The 13,932-nt window shown below is 38.6% G+C and overlaps 2 protein-coding genes across 2 annotated transcripts; both read right to left on the bottom strand.

The window, feature by feature from the left end:
• Positions 1–766: 766 nt before the first annotated feature.
• Positions 767–7,811, bottom strand: spata1 (spermatogenesis associated 1). Its single transcript, XM_036585943.1, has 12 exons — positions 7,773–7,811; positions 7,528–7,634; positions 5,971–6,088; positions 5,476–5,529; positions 5,055–5,379; positions 4,617–4,764; positions 3,388–3,442; positions 2,982–3,090; positions 2,771–2,896; positions 1,248–1,426; positions 996–1,094; positions 767–892 (listed from the first exon to the last, which is right to left on the bottom strand). The coding sequence occupies exons 1-12, from the start codon at positions 7,809–7,811 to the stop codon at positions 767–769; spliced, it is 1,485 nt and encodes a 494-aa protein (XP_036441836.1).
• Positions 7,812–8,958: 1,147 nt separating this feature from the next.
• rpf1 (ribosome production factor 1 homolog) lies at positions 8,959–13,783 on the bottom strand. The gene is made up of 9 exons (XM_036587351.1): positions 13,474–13,783; positions 11,826–11,882; positions 11,635–11,715; positions 11,439–11,534; positions 10,301–10,454; positions 10,052–10,134; positions 9,753–9,934; positions 9,382–9,508; positions 8,959–9,243 (listed from the first exon to the last, which is right to left on the bottom strand). Exons 1-9 carry the CDS (start codon positions 13,708–13,710, stop codon positions 9,202–9,204), a joined length of 1,059 nt encoding a protein of 352 aa, XP_036443244.1. The 5' UTR covers positions 13,711–13,783; the 3' UTR covers positions 8,959–9,201.
• Between the last annotated feature and the right edge of the window lie 149 nt (positions 13,784–13,932).

Below are 13,932 nucleotides of genomic sequence, written 5' to 3' on the forward strand. Positions count from 1 at the left end.
ATCCATTTGGAAAGTAAGCAACCACCCTGTGCACTGCAGATTGCAGTTCCATTGTCGCATGCTGTTGCCGTATGGCAACAATTATGTTTCATCATTTAATACAAATCCCTTAGCATCTAAAGTGGTTTCATTTATGAAAAAGATCTTGTAAGCATCCATTAATGTTGTTTAATATGTATAGTTAGTTAGTTAATTAATTGGTGAATAGTGATTGGGCATAAATATTGAATTAGAAACAGACGTTGACAGAGTTTAACAGCTAGGCCTCACTAGAGGTGCGCAATATGACTATATATGGTTTATTGTTATCACGATAAAAACTTTTCTGAGCATATTATGGTTATCATTGTTAGTTAAATTACTGACCAACTGCATGATTCATTACAAAGAGAGCATAATCAGCCCTGTTCAGATGGATTAGTTCAGCTCACTATGTCATACTGTTGAATTAAGATCATTGTTTTCAGTATTTTTAAAATGTAGCACTACTAGTTCTTTTAGTCTGTTCCAAACCAAATACTGAATATCATGATGCATATTTTGATGTTATATTTTTTCCATATCACCCATAACTAGGTCTCACTGTGATGTGTGTATGGAAAACAAAGCCTGCAATAGGAAGGAATATAATCATAAAAAAAGAAGCCTTCATGTTCCCAAAAGAACCCAGAAAGAAAATGTATACTGTATTCAAGCAGAGAAAAAATGAAAAGAAAGTACTTGTTGCCATATGGCAACACAATGCAGTACTGGGTTAAGCAGGTTTTCAAGTGCTAATCTGTGATCCAATGTCAGCGGCACCTAAAAGAGACCCCGAGTATGAGCACTGAGACTTCTTCTGCATCAGTTCTGCTTTCAGGGCTCGCAGCTCTGTGGCTGCCTGCTTCCTCAGCTAGAAATAATTTTGAAAAATCATAGCAAAAATTATATTTGGTTATACTCAAGAAAACTTGCATGTAGATAATTACTAATGAGTTACAGTGAATATTACATACCTTGATTTCTGTGGCAAGTTTCATTTTGGCATCATCCAGATTTTTCTTCAGATTATCTATTTCGCAACTCTCAGTCATAATCTGGATTATAAGATCGTTCTGTGAATGATAATCATGCACAACTCATTTTTAATGTACAGCACAGATCTCTCAACAGTCACAGTGTAACATTTTATTAGCCATAAAGTGGCTGTTTGTCTCCCTCTACTGAAAGGCAAGGTGGCCTTGTAGACAGCAAGTTGTAGAGCTGACCTTTGTGCTTGATGGCTTCCCTGCTCGTTTTTGTCTGTTCCTTCCATCTCGAGCTTGTAGTTGTTGAAACAGTTTGTCATAAAATGTCTCCAGTTCCTGTCGGAGACTTTTCAGAGTTTCCTCCAATGGTGCTGTGGTCTTCTTGGTGTCAAAATACTTTCTCTTCCACTTGTCCCGTGCTGGGTGGTTTGTGGTTTGGAGAGGAGGGGTGTAAAAGTATTTTTAGCTTAAGTCTCCCTTAAATTTAAATAAATATAAAATAAATATATATATTTGTCATGTTATGTATGTTATATGATATTTAGTAGGGCATCCCTCAGCCTCACTGTTTTAACATAATTCATGATTTTGTATTCTTTTTGTATTTACTCCATCAGTGTTCTTTCACTACAATACCCAGCATGCATTATGCAAATACACAGATCAGGCACAACATTATGACCACCTCCTTGTTTCTATGCTCTCGCTGCCCACAGGACGCTGTTGGCTGGATATTTTTGGTTGGTGGACTATTCTTAGTCCAGGAGTGACACTGAGGTGTTTAAAAACTCCAGCAGCACTGATGTGTCTGATCCACTCAGGCAGTCGTCACAGGCAGCGTCCTGTGGGCAGCGTCCTGTGACCACTGATGAAGGACTAGAGGATGACCAACACAAACTGTGCAGCAGCAGATGAGCTATCGTCTCTGACTTTACATCTACAAGGTGGACTGACAAGGTAGGAGTGTCTAAGAGAGTGGACAGTGAGTGGACACAGTGTTTAAAAACTCCAGCAGCACTGCTGTGTCTGATCCACTCAGACCAGCGCAACAAACACTAACACACCACCACCACATCAGTGTTACTGCAGTGCTGAGAATGATCCACCACCCAAATAGTACCTGCTCTGTGAGGGTCCATGGGGGTCCTGACCACTGAAAAACAGTGTAAAGTATGCAGAGAAACAGACGGACTACAGTCTGTATTTGTAGAACTACAAGGTGCACCTATATAGTAAGTGGAGCTGATAAAATGGACAATGAGCGTAGAAACAAAGAGGGGTTTATAATGTTATGCCTGATCAGTGCACCTCATACAGCCATTGGGAATCCCTTCCATGGCGATAAAGAAATGCCCAATGTACAGGCTAATATAAAAATACTCAACTATTAACACTCTTTGAGAGGGTTTAACAGCTAATGGCTTCACCAGGGAGTGGGCAACATGACAATATTTATTGTTATTACGATAAATTATGTCACAATATGCTTTGCTAAGATGTGATATTCACCCTCCTAGCAGCAACATTAGCTAAAAAAAACGATTCAAACAGTCCAGCCAGGATCCACCCCAAAGTGCTTGTATTTTTTTTTTACCTCCAACTCTTAAGATACATCATCAGAGGGGGATTTTTTAAGTTTCTTAATGGAAAAAAATCTAATTCATCATGAGACTGCTGTAGGAGGTGAGTTAGCATGTTTGCCACAGATGTAGCAGTGGTTACACCTTTAATTGTGGTTCCCCTTTAACACACTAGGTAGATACCTTGGTTCCTGCGGTGTCTGTTTAGAGCTAGCAGATCCTTGCCCTTTCTCAGAAGCTCTCGCCTTGTTCTTTCTAGCTGTTGTCTCTTCTCTTTGACCAGCTTGAGTTCCTTCAGCAGCTCATCCCCTACACAGAAACCAGATTCCTTTTTTTGTCATTTGTTAATGCACTGAAATTCACTGTCAAACACTGGTGATATTGGTGGTCTTACTGTTGGTTGAAGTTGCATTAGTTTTTTGCATATGTAGAGCCAGGGCAGGTGCACTGGGAGTTGCATCACACTCAACAGGAACTAGAGGTTCTGGTCTGCCCACATGTGCCTGCAGTGTAAAGAAAAAATGAAGGCCTGCAATAAAGCCTTTCATGACTGTTCATTGCACTCTGGACAGGAAAGCACCCCCCGCTGGCCATGGCATTTTAGACAGCCACTAAAGGTCAGAGTGTCTTTACAAGGAGGAGGCATTTACAAGCACAACACTTCCTATTTATGAGAGATCTTGAAGTATTCAGCTCATTTTAAGAATGCATTTCTGAATATTGCCATCTTGGGAAGCATTAATGTGGGCGTACAAAATTAATACCACATAACTTTATCAGGCAATCTGAAACTTTCTTACCTGATCATTTGGTTTCTTTCCAGTTGGCTTTAAAGTCTGAGACAGTTTGGATTTCCTAAATTAAAGAAAGTGGTAAGAATTTCTCTGAAGCAGTATAGCATTTTATACATTATGCACATTACAGACATGTTCATAGAATGTCTGTCAACCTAAACTCAAAATTGACCTTTTTTACCTTGGTAGAAGGAATTTTGTCAAACACCTCTATCCAGAGCAGCTTACAACTTAATCATTTAACATGGGTAGGCAAGGTAGTGAGGAGTCTTGCCCAAGGACTGCCCAGGTGAACGTGAACGCCAGTCTACAGCTTGGCAGGCAGAAGTGTTACCCAGACGGTTGCAGCATTTAATGCCTCTAAAAGCCCCCAATAGAAAGTTATTACAACAAATAGTTATAAATATACTGTCTGATGCCTGAGATATTGATTTACAGAAGTCTTTAGAGAAGGTTTTGGCTTAAAACATTTTTTAATTCATTAATGGTGGAGAGGTAGGCGCAGGGCATTGTCAGGCAAAATAGTCCGTAAAGAATCATTTCACAATCAAACCTCTGAATCACCTTACATCTCAATTGTTTATATCTCAGTGGTTGATTTATAATGAAAAACTGGTGGAATTCCCCTTTAAGCACAATTCATCATATTATTCCGTTGAAGAGACAAAATTCTTATTTTCCAGTGATCGTTGATCCAAATGTGTTGGCTTTTGCCTGCCTCTAAAACATCTACTGATTTTCAGTTATGTCATCATGGACCAGCAGAAAAAAGTAATATTAAAAGAGATGACATATGACATCGATAGGCCTATCAGGCAGATATCAGCAGAAATGGTGTATCAAAAAAAAAAAACCTGAATCTGATCCAATCCTGTAACACATCTAGCCTAAAATAGCACACACTGTGTAATGTGATATTGTTAGTTGTGTGATTCTTTCTGTGGGATAGTACAGTGTTTGAGTAGTTTGAGCATGATAGCCTACTTTTAGATGGTCATTTTAAGTGAAGTACCTCCATTACAAATAGCTAATTTCAAAAATTGTCATTTTTATGGAGGAAATACTGGATCAGTACTGGCCAATACTAAATTATGCTATCCCTAATTATTAACCAATGTCATGTTTCACATTCCTCTTCATCCACATCTACCTATCATCAAGCCAAAATGCAGGGCTATCTCAGAGACCCTGACTGATACTGTGTTTCACTGAGAAATATGTCTTTAAAACATTACCTTCCTTGCGAGAGGAAAAACCCAACATCTGGATCTTCCAGCGACTCTGGTACTCCTGAATCTCTGGTAAAGTTTCTTTTGTAACGTGTCTTTTTCTCAGTATTTTCCATTTTAGTCAGGCTCTGTTTAATGGGTAGCATTTCTGCAACTACAAAAATAAATAAATAAATACTTGCTGCTGTTTTGCTGTACTTGCAATTGTGTACTGTTTACCTATACAGGCCAATACAGTTTACAAATGGTTAATATCTTTTAAAATAGTTTTTATTCACTAATCAGTTGATTGATGTTGGGCATCCTTTGTTTTCCACCTATAGCTTTTGGATAAACAATTTAAAATATCCCACATAGAACTATGATAACTCAAAGCAACCTAATCTAACATGGCATCTGGAGTCATGACTACAAAGTTCTCATTTACAGCTGGTTTCTCACCGCTCTGCTTCGCCCTGAGCTCCCCTTGGACACTTCTGCACATATTATGAGTCTCGGTCCAAATGGGATCTTCGCATCCCACAGAGTCCTCCTCCTCCCTCTCCTCCAGAGAACTGGAGCTGTCCTCATCTTCCAGACTCTGGTCAAGGACAGACAGCTGGGGCCCTTGTTTGATTAGTGGAAATTTTGTAGGCTCTTTTGTCTGGCCAGGAGGGTAGCCTGTCTGAGAGTTAGTGTTGTAAATGGCCATGTCTGGGCTTAATGACCTGGAGCAAAGGCTACTGCCATGTTCTTCCAGCGGCAGCAGATAGAGCTCTGGGTAAGGGGACTGAATTATGAGAATGACAATGCTAAATAAACAGATGACTTCAGAACTGGCAGAACAGTATATCAAAATGAGCTCATTGGTGGCAAAAGTACTTACATAGGGTGGAGCAAAGGATTTCGCTTTCAAGTCTTTCTCTTGCATGGGTTTAACCTAAAATGTAAAGACCAAAACAATCAGACATGTTATTACCCCATTGATGTTCATATCTGAAGTGTGAAATTTTAAATGTGTTGGTCCAGATGTACTCTGAGCTTTCCTAAGCACAAATATAAGAACCTTTTGAATCAGTCAAATCATATGGATAAGAAGTGAGTTTTAATCACTTATTTTATTATATTTAAGTCAGTATTCAGGTCACGTGAGACTACAAAACAAAAGAATATGCAAATCAGATTGTGATGATTGTGAAGTACAAAATTGACATAGAAATGAATACAGCTATCAAATTGGACTGTTCAATGTTCATCTAAAGTGTAAATATACACATATAAACATTCGGCACTTTGGGCCGGTTAAAACAGGTTTTCATCATACAAAACTTAGTTCATAAGCCTGAAAGATTTTTTTAAAAGATTAATTTGGGCTACTCACCATTGCCAAGCTTCTACCAACACATTTTAAAAAGCAGCATCTGTCAGCGACCCTCTCTGGCCCGAGTAACGCTCCAAGTTCATCTCGTACAGCTTTCAAACTTGTGTCTGGATACACCCTAAAAGGCAGAACATGAGCTAGGAGATTTTTCAAAATTTCAGTAAAATTGAATTGTAAGGAAATGGAAACAAAGTCATTCAGAGTGGTTTGATGTGATGTGAGAAATGGACTGACTCATAATTCTTTACAGTGGTGGTGATGGGACCAATGGGTTGTGATCCCAAATAAATAGTAACCCTACATGTGTCCTCTGAGATATTAAATGTAATGTTGATTATGAAAAAAATGTATAAATCCAAAAAATACTGTTTTGTCCTATCCTGTACAGACCTCTTCAACATGATGAATGGACTGGGAATGAGGGGAAAAATGCAGTTTTAGGCTGAACGTTTATCTCAAAACTATTATAAAACAATGCATTTGTAACCATTTCTTGTACTAATGTTTTATAAGGTAGCTTTTAGTGCCCATGAATGTGTCTTTATATATCTGGTTCCTATCACTACCACTGAGAACAATTCTGAATCAGCAAAAAACACATCATTGAACATCACTGAGACAAAAAAAATTCAGTGGAATTCCCCTTTAACATATCTGCATTATTTCACCTATTCACATCCAACAAGTACATTTAGCATGATTTAGGAGAATGCTACTGAACTTATTCTGACTGGTCTGAAATGATGAAACTTTGCATAGAACATCTAAGCACCCAGTTGAATGTTCTGAGTAAATTTAGAGAATTTAACAGAATTACGATGTACTAAAGTGCTTTTCATTACATGTAAGTTTTATAATTTCACAACTCAGTGGTCTCATGCATCCAACAGACTAGATTTAAAGGGAAACTCCACCATTTGTTCAAAATTGATCAATTATTCAACACTTCAGATGTAAACGGAGTCATTCAGAGTGGTTTGATGTTAGGTGGTTCATTGTATAGAAACTATCATGAAAAAATGTCTCAGACATCAGACAGTGTATTCATAACCATCTCAGGTAACAACTTTCTGTTAGGGAGCTTTCGGGGGTGGATGTCTGGTTCCTATCACCACCACTGTGAACAGTTCTGACTCTGTTAGTTCCTCTAGAACAAAGCATTTCACACGAAACCACTCTGAATGAGTTTGTTTACATCTCAACCATTTAATTATGTGGAATTTTTGGAAACTCAGTGGAGTTTTCCTTTACCATGATAAGCACCCTGCTGAAAAAGGACCATTAGAAACTAGAAATTAGGATGAAAACCTAATGGTTTTGCTTTCTAATGAGAACTGGCTTAATGGGTTCCAATAGAGACCACTAGAGTCCTGTAGAATACCTTTAGATTCCATTTGGAAACCATCAGATGCATTTAAAATCAGGCATTGGTCATCTGTTTAACCATTAGGATCATTTCCATTGTGATATGGCTTCTATGGGTGTTTTCAGCAGGGTACTTCTATACATTAATGGCCTAATATGAAATCATAGTCTCCATGTACATGTCCTGCTCACCTGATGAAGCCTGCTGATATGAATCTGTCCACAGCTTCCACTGACACTGTGTTCAGTCTCGAGTTCCACAGCTCATCAGGCACAAGAAACACATGCAGCTCCACACACTGCTCACAGGGTCAGCAACAGCACAGAGACAGTAACGCACAAGCTGTGAGCGTCGTGTTCGACTGAATATCCCTGTGGAGGTTCTTTAACTACAGTCATTAAAATAAGCGTAATCTAATGTAAAGCATGACACGCACCTCTGAGGTTCCTGATCTCTCTCCAGCATAACAGCTCATCATGCTGTTTTCCCCTCCAGAGCTGGACAACTTACTCTCTTCAGGACAGTGGAGAGCTGTGTTTGGTCAGGCTGGCTGCAGGAACCCCTCTGAGCACTGCAGGCTGTGTTGAGGTGGGAGTGGGGAGACTGCTAAGTAACAATCTTGTGTACTCAAACTCAAACAGTCTCAGTCAACCTTACGGAGCCGAACCGTATTTAAAACACAGTAGGAATAGTAACAAAGGTTCAGCTACCAAATACTTGCTAAGATCCCCTCTAATAGGTTCTATTTTGGAGAAGAGCCCTTAAGAGCAGTGTCCATTTACTGTAAACCCTGCTGAAAAAAACAGCACACACCAAAATGAAATGCATGCTAGTCTGTGCTGGTTTAGCTGGTCACCCCAGCATGGTCATGCTGGATGACCAGCATACCAGTATGGTATTGGTTGTGATCAGCTTATCAGCTTCCATTTCTACTGACCAGCATATCAGCATCCAAAACACATCACTGTTGTCGGAACAAAACCTCCTATCTCTAAAATTATAACTTTACAGGAGAAGAAAAACACATGCTTTACTTTTAATGCAAGTCAATGGAACCAGACTTTTTTCCATCATTTGGGACCATTTCTTTTGGTCCATTCATCATGAAATTTACACACAATGTAAAGCACTTCAGGCATTTTCAAATTATGTCAAAAGTAGATTACATCACATTCATATGAGCTTAATAGACATCACATTCCAAAATCATGAGCATTAATATGGAGTTGGCCCCCCTTTGCAGCTGTAACAGCCTCCACTCTTCTGGGAAGGCTTTCCACAAAATTTTGGATTACGTTTCTGGGAAATTGTGTCCAGTCATGCTGGAACAGCAAAGAGCCTTTTCCACACTGCTGCCACAAAGCTATAAAGCATACAACCGTCTGAAATGTCTTTGTATAAATATAGCATTAACATTACCCTTCACTGCAACCAGGGGGCCCAAACCCTGAAAAACAGCCCAGACCATTATCCCTCCTTCACTAAACTTACTGTTGACACTATGCATGTCCAGTAGGTGGCATTCTCCTAGCAGCCTTGATTGTGAAACATCTCTTGTACAGCGTTATATAGGTGTTTGTGTTATTTAGGTCCCGCCCCCCAAAAAAACTGCAACAAGACAATGTAGGTACATGGCATATTTTAATATACATATATCCACTGTACAATTCTGCCATCCACTTTCCCGTGGCAGGTTTTGTGATCAGACTCTCAGACGGCCTCGCATTTCATCTATTCAAAAAATCTGCAGAAGGGCAGATTATCAGAAATGATAGTTGCTTTTTTTACAGAAATAGCAAAATGCAGTTCAAATACACAATCAGAAAGTTGTCATTTTCATGGTTCTCTCCATCCCCCACATATTCTCAGAGATGGAATTTTCTTCTGTTGGAGTCCATTTCATGACGCTGAAACACAAAAGGCAGCTTTAATTGATAAAAGAGCAAAAGATATCTAAAACTCTAGGATTCTAAATATCAGAAAAGAAAAACGAACAGCACAGTTTGAAAAACAGTCATAACCCAATTAAAGGTTTCAGAACTCACCTTGTGAACCCATTCATACTCCCCAAACTTCGAGTCAAATGTCCCTTTCTGCAGGGAGCGTAACTTCAGGGTGAAACGAGGTCCTAGTTCCTGAATGCCTACTCTCTTTTCATTCTTGAAGATGTATCTATGCGAGAGACCAAATACAATCAGAGTACAATAAACTACTCATTTAACTGGATAAACTGTTTCAATAATATAAAAGACAAGAAAAGAATACCGACAATCATCACTTTCCTTTATTAGAATTTAAGAAAGTCTATGCTTTTCAGTCCCACGATTTCTTTAAATGATGACGGACTGTGATGGGAAAACACTGGAATATTCCTACACACTGATTACAGCACTGATGTAAGTAAAAGTGTCAATACCTGTGAAACCTGAAGAAGATGAAGTCTCGCTGGTTGTGAAAAGTGGCAACCTGACGACCCTCAAACTGTGGATCGTGAGGAAACAACGCGGCAAACAAGCGGCCGATGCTGTGGCCCAGTCTAGTGGTGAAGTTGTTCAGAATGACCTCTGGGTAGTGCTCGGTTGGGTCTTTCCCTTTCCTCTGCATTACAGCAAATGAGAATTTAAATAAAAGGACATTACAATGAATACAATGCATGTTACCACAAACTTTACAAACTTCATATATAATAAAAGGAACCACTGAACTCAAACAAACCTTCATTTCTTTGCGAAGTCGAACACTGCTGACTTTGAAATGCGCAGTTGGTCCATCAGGAAGGTGACACAGAATCATACCGTCTTTGAGAATCGTGAGTTAAGGAGTACTACCATGTGTCCCCTTTTCATGCACAGCACTGTATAACAAAAACTACACAAAATAAGCAGGTAGAGATGTTTTCTCAATGAAAAGTAAAGAGCAATACTGAACAGTACAGGTTACATAAAATTCCCAAATGAAGGATACTTGGCACTTTTCGATCCTCGTTAATGACCAAGAGGTATGTGAAGTCTCGTGATATGCACTGAGGAATGATCCTCTTCAGCGCAAGACCTCTTCTGTAGTACACATGCGCATTTGGTATTACTGACGCTAACTGCTCACAAAACCGGACAGTTCTCTATAAAAAACACAGAAAAACAAACAAGTAAACAAGCAATCTACACATTGTAATATAGCCTGTGCAAAAATGTGTCCACTATAAAGGGATTTTTGAGTGAAGACTCAAAACCTTATCTTTCTATGCATTACATAAAAACATCTCAACCAACGGGCCCTCAAAAGGCAAAAGCATTTCTCCCCATGAATAATGAGCTTGCCTCAACACTTGTTTCTTGATTACACAGTGTTCCACGTACACTAGATGTTCTCAATCAGCAAAGAGATGTTTGATGTCCAAATTTTAAAGTTTAGCGCTGGGGCTTTGAGGCTGAAGTTGCTAACAAACACTAGAAGACAAGAGTCACTCAAATTTTAGGTGATACAGATTATGTGTTTACAACTTCTGTTGTTTCTTTATGAAAATAACTGTTAATCTTGAAGTTTCAAGCTGACGTTTCAACAGAAATCATAACTAATCTGTTCCTTCCGCAGGCCTGCTTGACATGCACGTGACAAAGGGAAGTCAGAATTTTCCACAACACTTGTTGTCTAAAATCACCATTTTGATTTATCACTGAACCATTTCTTTAAGCATTGACTGCTGCAGAGATGGCTACGGCAACCAGAAAAATTCTGCAAGAATGCCACAGTTGTGGAAACTAAAGTTACTAAGCAACAAGTCTACCATCACAGTGGAACAGAGTATTTAACTGTTTTTGCTCATTTGTTGATACATCTTCATAAAAATGGAAAATCGACCAAAGTAATCAGTGTCTCTGAAAGAAAATTACTGAACGAATAATGTTGTTATCTAGTGTAAATAAAATTCTCATTGAATTGATTAAGTATCATGTTATAGCAGCTACAGCAAACTGATGTTCCTGTCATCGCAGAACAGCATGCTGCGGAAGCAGGAAGGAGCAAATCACATGCATGGGTTTTTTTTCTAGTTACCCTTGTTGCACTAAGTTCCTATTATGATGACGTAATACAATGCACTTACTCCTCTTGGTCTGTCTGATGTGGTGATGAGAACCTTGGGGTTTATCAGTTTGTTGAAATAAGCTGAGAATTCATCTGTCCCTTCATCATAAGCCACCTGTATTCCAAACAAACATATTAACATAATTACTATCACAGGGAAAAAAAAATACAAAATCAGTTTTTATTTACCATCATCTCTAGTACGGTATTCATACCTCCTCGTCCTCTGGGTCTACTGTCGTCTCATCATACACTCTCTGGTTTTCAATTGTCTTCGGAACTTCTTTCGGTGGTGCCTGTAGACATCACAAGCACAGAGCATGTGTGCAGAACAATTAACTTTTTTTGGAACATGTCAGCCAACAAGTAAGTGAGCAAGAACACTAAGAAATAAACACTCACATACCTTGTCACCAAGTGCTTCTCGCTCTTTTCTTCTTTTTTTCCTCAGTTCCAGTTTTTGCTGGAGTAGGGGAAAAATGGTTGTAGTGTTAACTGGTTACATTCAGTTTTATATATTAAACTACACCATTACTGGCTGGATTTGTACCCATCCATCACAACATATCTGAACTTGCTTAATTTATTTTAGGTAAGGTCATTCTTAATTTAAAGTCATTTGAGGACGTCCACAGGACTTTTCTTTTTTTAATGTGACTTTACCACTAGTTAGACTTGAGGGGGAATGGGGTGGTGAGCTTACTTTTTTCCCTTTTATGATTAGTGAAAACTAATATGTGCTGTACACAAAATTAACTGTAAACAAGCAAAAATTCTAAATTCTACTTTTATTACAAGAAAAATTATTTTCTAGTATTTGGTAGTTCACATTCAGTTCTCATTGTTAAGAACATGTCTTTTCTAAAATCATTTTAAATCTGAGGAATAACTTTTACTAATATGACTTCCATGTTAACGTAGTAATTCAGTGCTAACAAAAAAATTAAAAATTGACATTAATACTCTAATTATATGTTCAAATGGACTTTTTTGTAGTACAAATTTAACTATAAACATACTTCTAATAGGTAAAATACATTCTATTAATATATGCAAGAATTTTAAGTTAAATCTTTTCTCTTATCTTATTAAATCTTAGAAAAACTAAATATCCAAATTCCAACAAACCACCAACTCATCAGGTGACTGTCGGGTCTCTCAGGGGCAAATTATGCTGTGTTTGAAAGAAAAAAAAAAAACTGTGCAGCGCTCTGAGCCAGAAAAGTAAAGAAAGCAATAAAGCAGCAGTTCCTAAAGTTAGTGGGTCCCCTCATATTCTCTGCATGCCTCCTCCCTTGCTCTAACACAGCTGGGCCAGCAGATGATGCTTGTTAACTAGTAAATTAACTTGAATCAGTTGTGTCAGAGGAGGGGAAAACACAAAATTATGCACTGTGGTTGGATGGGTCCAGAACCACACAGAACCATACTAAACAGTATGTCAATATAGTACACCGTAGGGCATTCAACATAGTATGTACAGTACTGTAGTATGGTATGTTACAGTACTGTAGTATAGTATGTATGATACAGTAGTATAGTATGTTACAGTACTGTAGTATAGTATGTTACAGTACTGTAGTATAGTATGTATGGTACTGTAGTATAGTATGTACAGTACTGTAGAATAGTATGTTACAGTACTGTAGTATAGGATGTACGGTACTGTAGTATAGTATGTACGGTACTGTAGTATAGTATGTACGGTTCTGTAGTATGGTATGTACAGTACTGTAGTATGGTATGTTACAGTACTGTAGTATAGGATGTACGGTACTGTAGTATAGTATGTACGGTTCTGTAGTATGGTATGTACAGTACTGTAGTATGGTATGTTACAGTACTGTAGTATAGGATGTACGGTACTGTAGTATAGTACGTACGGTTCTGTAGTATGGTATGTACAGTACTGTAGTATGGTATGTTACAGTACTGTAGTATAGTATGTGCAGTACTGTAATATACGGTTTGGGACGTAGACAAGAAGCATTATGTACCGCTTCATTAGCTGACACTATTTACCGTTTTCCCTTCTTGTGTTTCTGTACAGTTACCTTGCGTTTCTCCTGCTTCAGCTTCATGAACATGAGCTGTCTGCGCTGTTTGTTCTTTATCTCAGACAGGCTGAAAGTGGGAGGCAGTGCAGGTCGTGAAGATGAGGTCTCCGCACATTCAGACTCCGGACCCTTATCTTCTGTTTCCTCCGCGCGTTTTTGTTTCTTCTTTTCTTTTTTAACTTTACATTTCTTACTGGGTACATCCTCAGAGACTGGCACCTCAACAAAATCCATTTTTAAGATGTTATGAACAACTTGCCGGAGTTCACGTGTGTTTTTGAGAAACGCTTTTAGCCGGAAATCAAGAGGCGGATATTGCTTGTGTGTTTGTCTCCTTGCCCCCCCTAGCGGCAAGGAGGACTTCAGGCCTAAATCTGCACCTCTCATCATAAAAATCATATTTATACGGTTTTACACTTTCCATAGATGTGAACGACCTGCCAAGGACATGTTTGG

This window comes from Colossoma macropomum, unplaced genomic scaffold (assembly GCF_904425465.1).
Source record: "Colossoma macropomum unplaced genomic scaffold, Colossoma_macropomum, whole genome shotgun sequence".
Classification (NCBI taxonomy): Eukaryota; Metazoa; Chordata; class Actinopteri; order Characiformes; family Serrasalmidae; genus Colossoma; species Colossoma macropomum.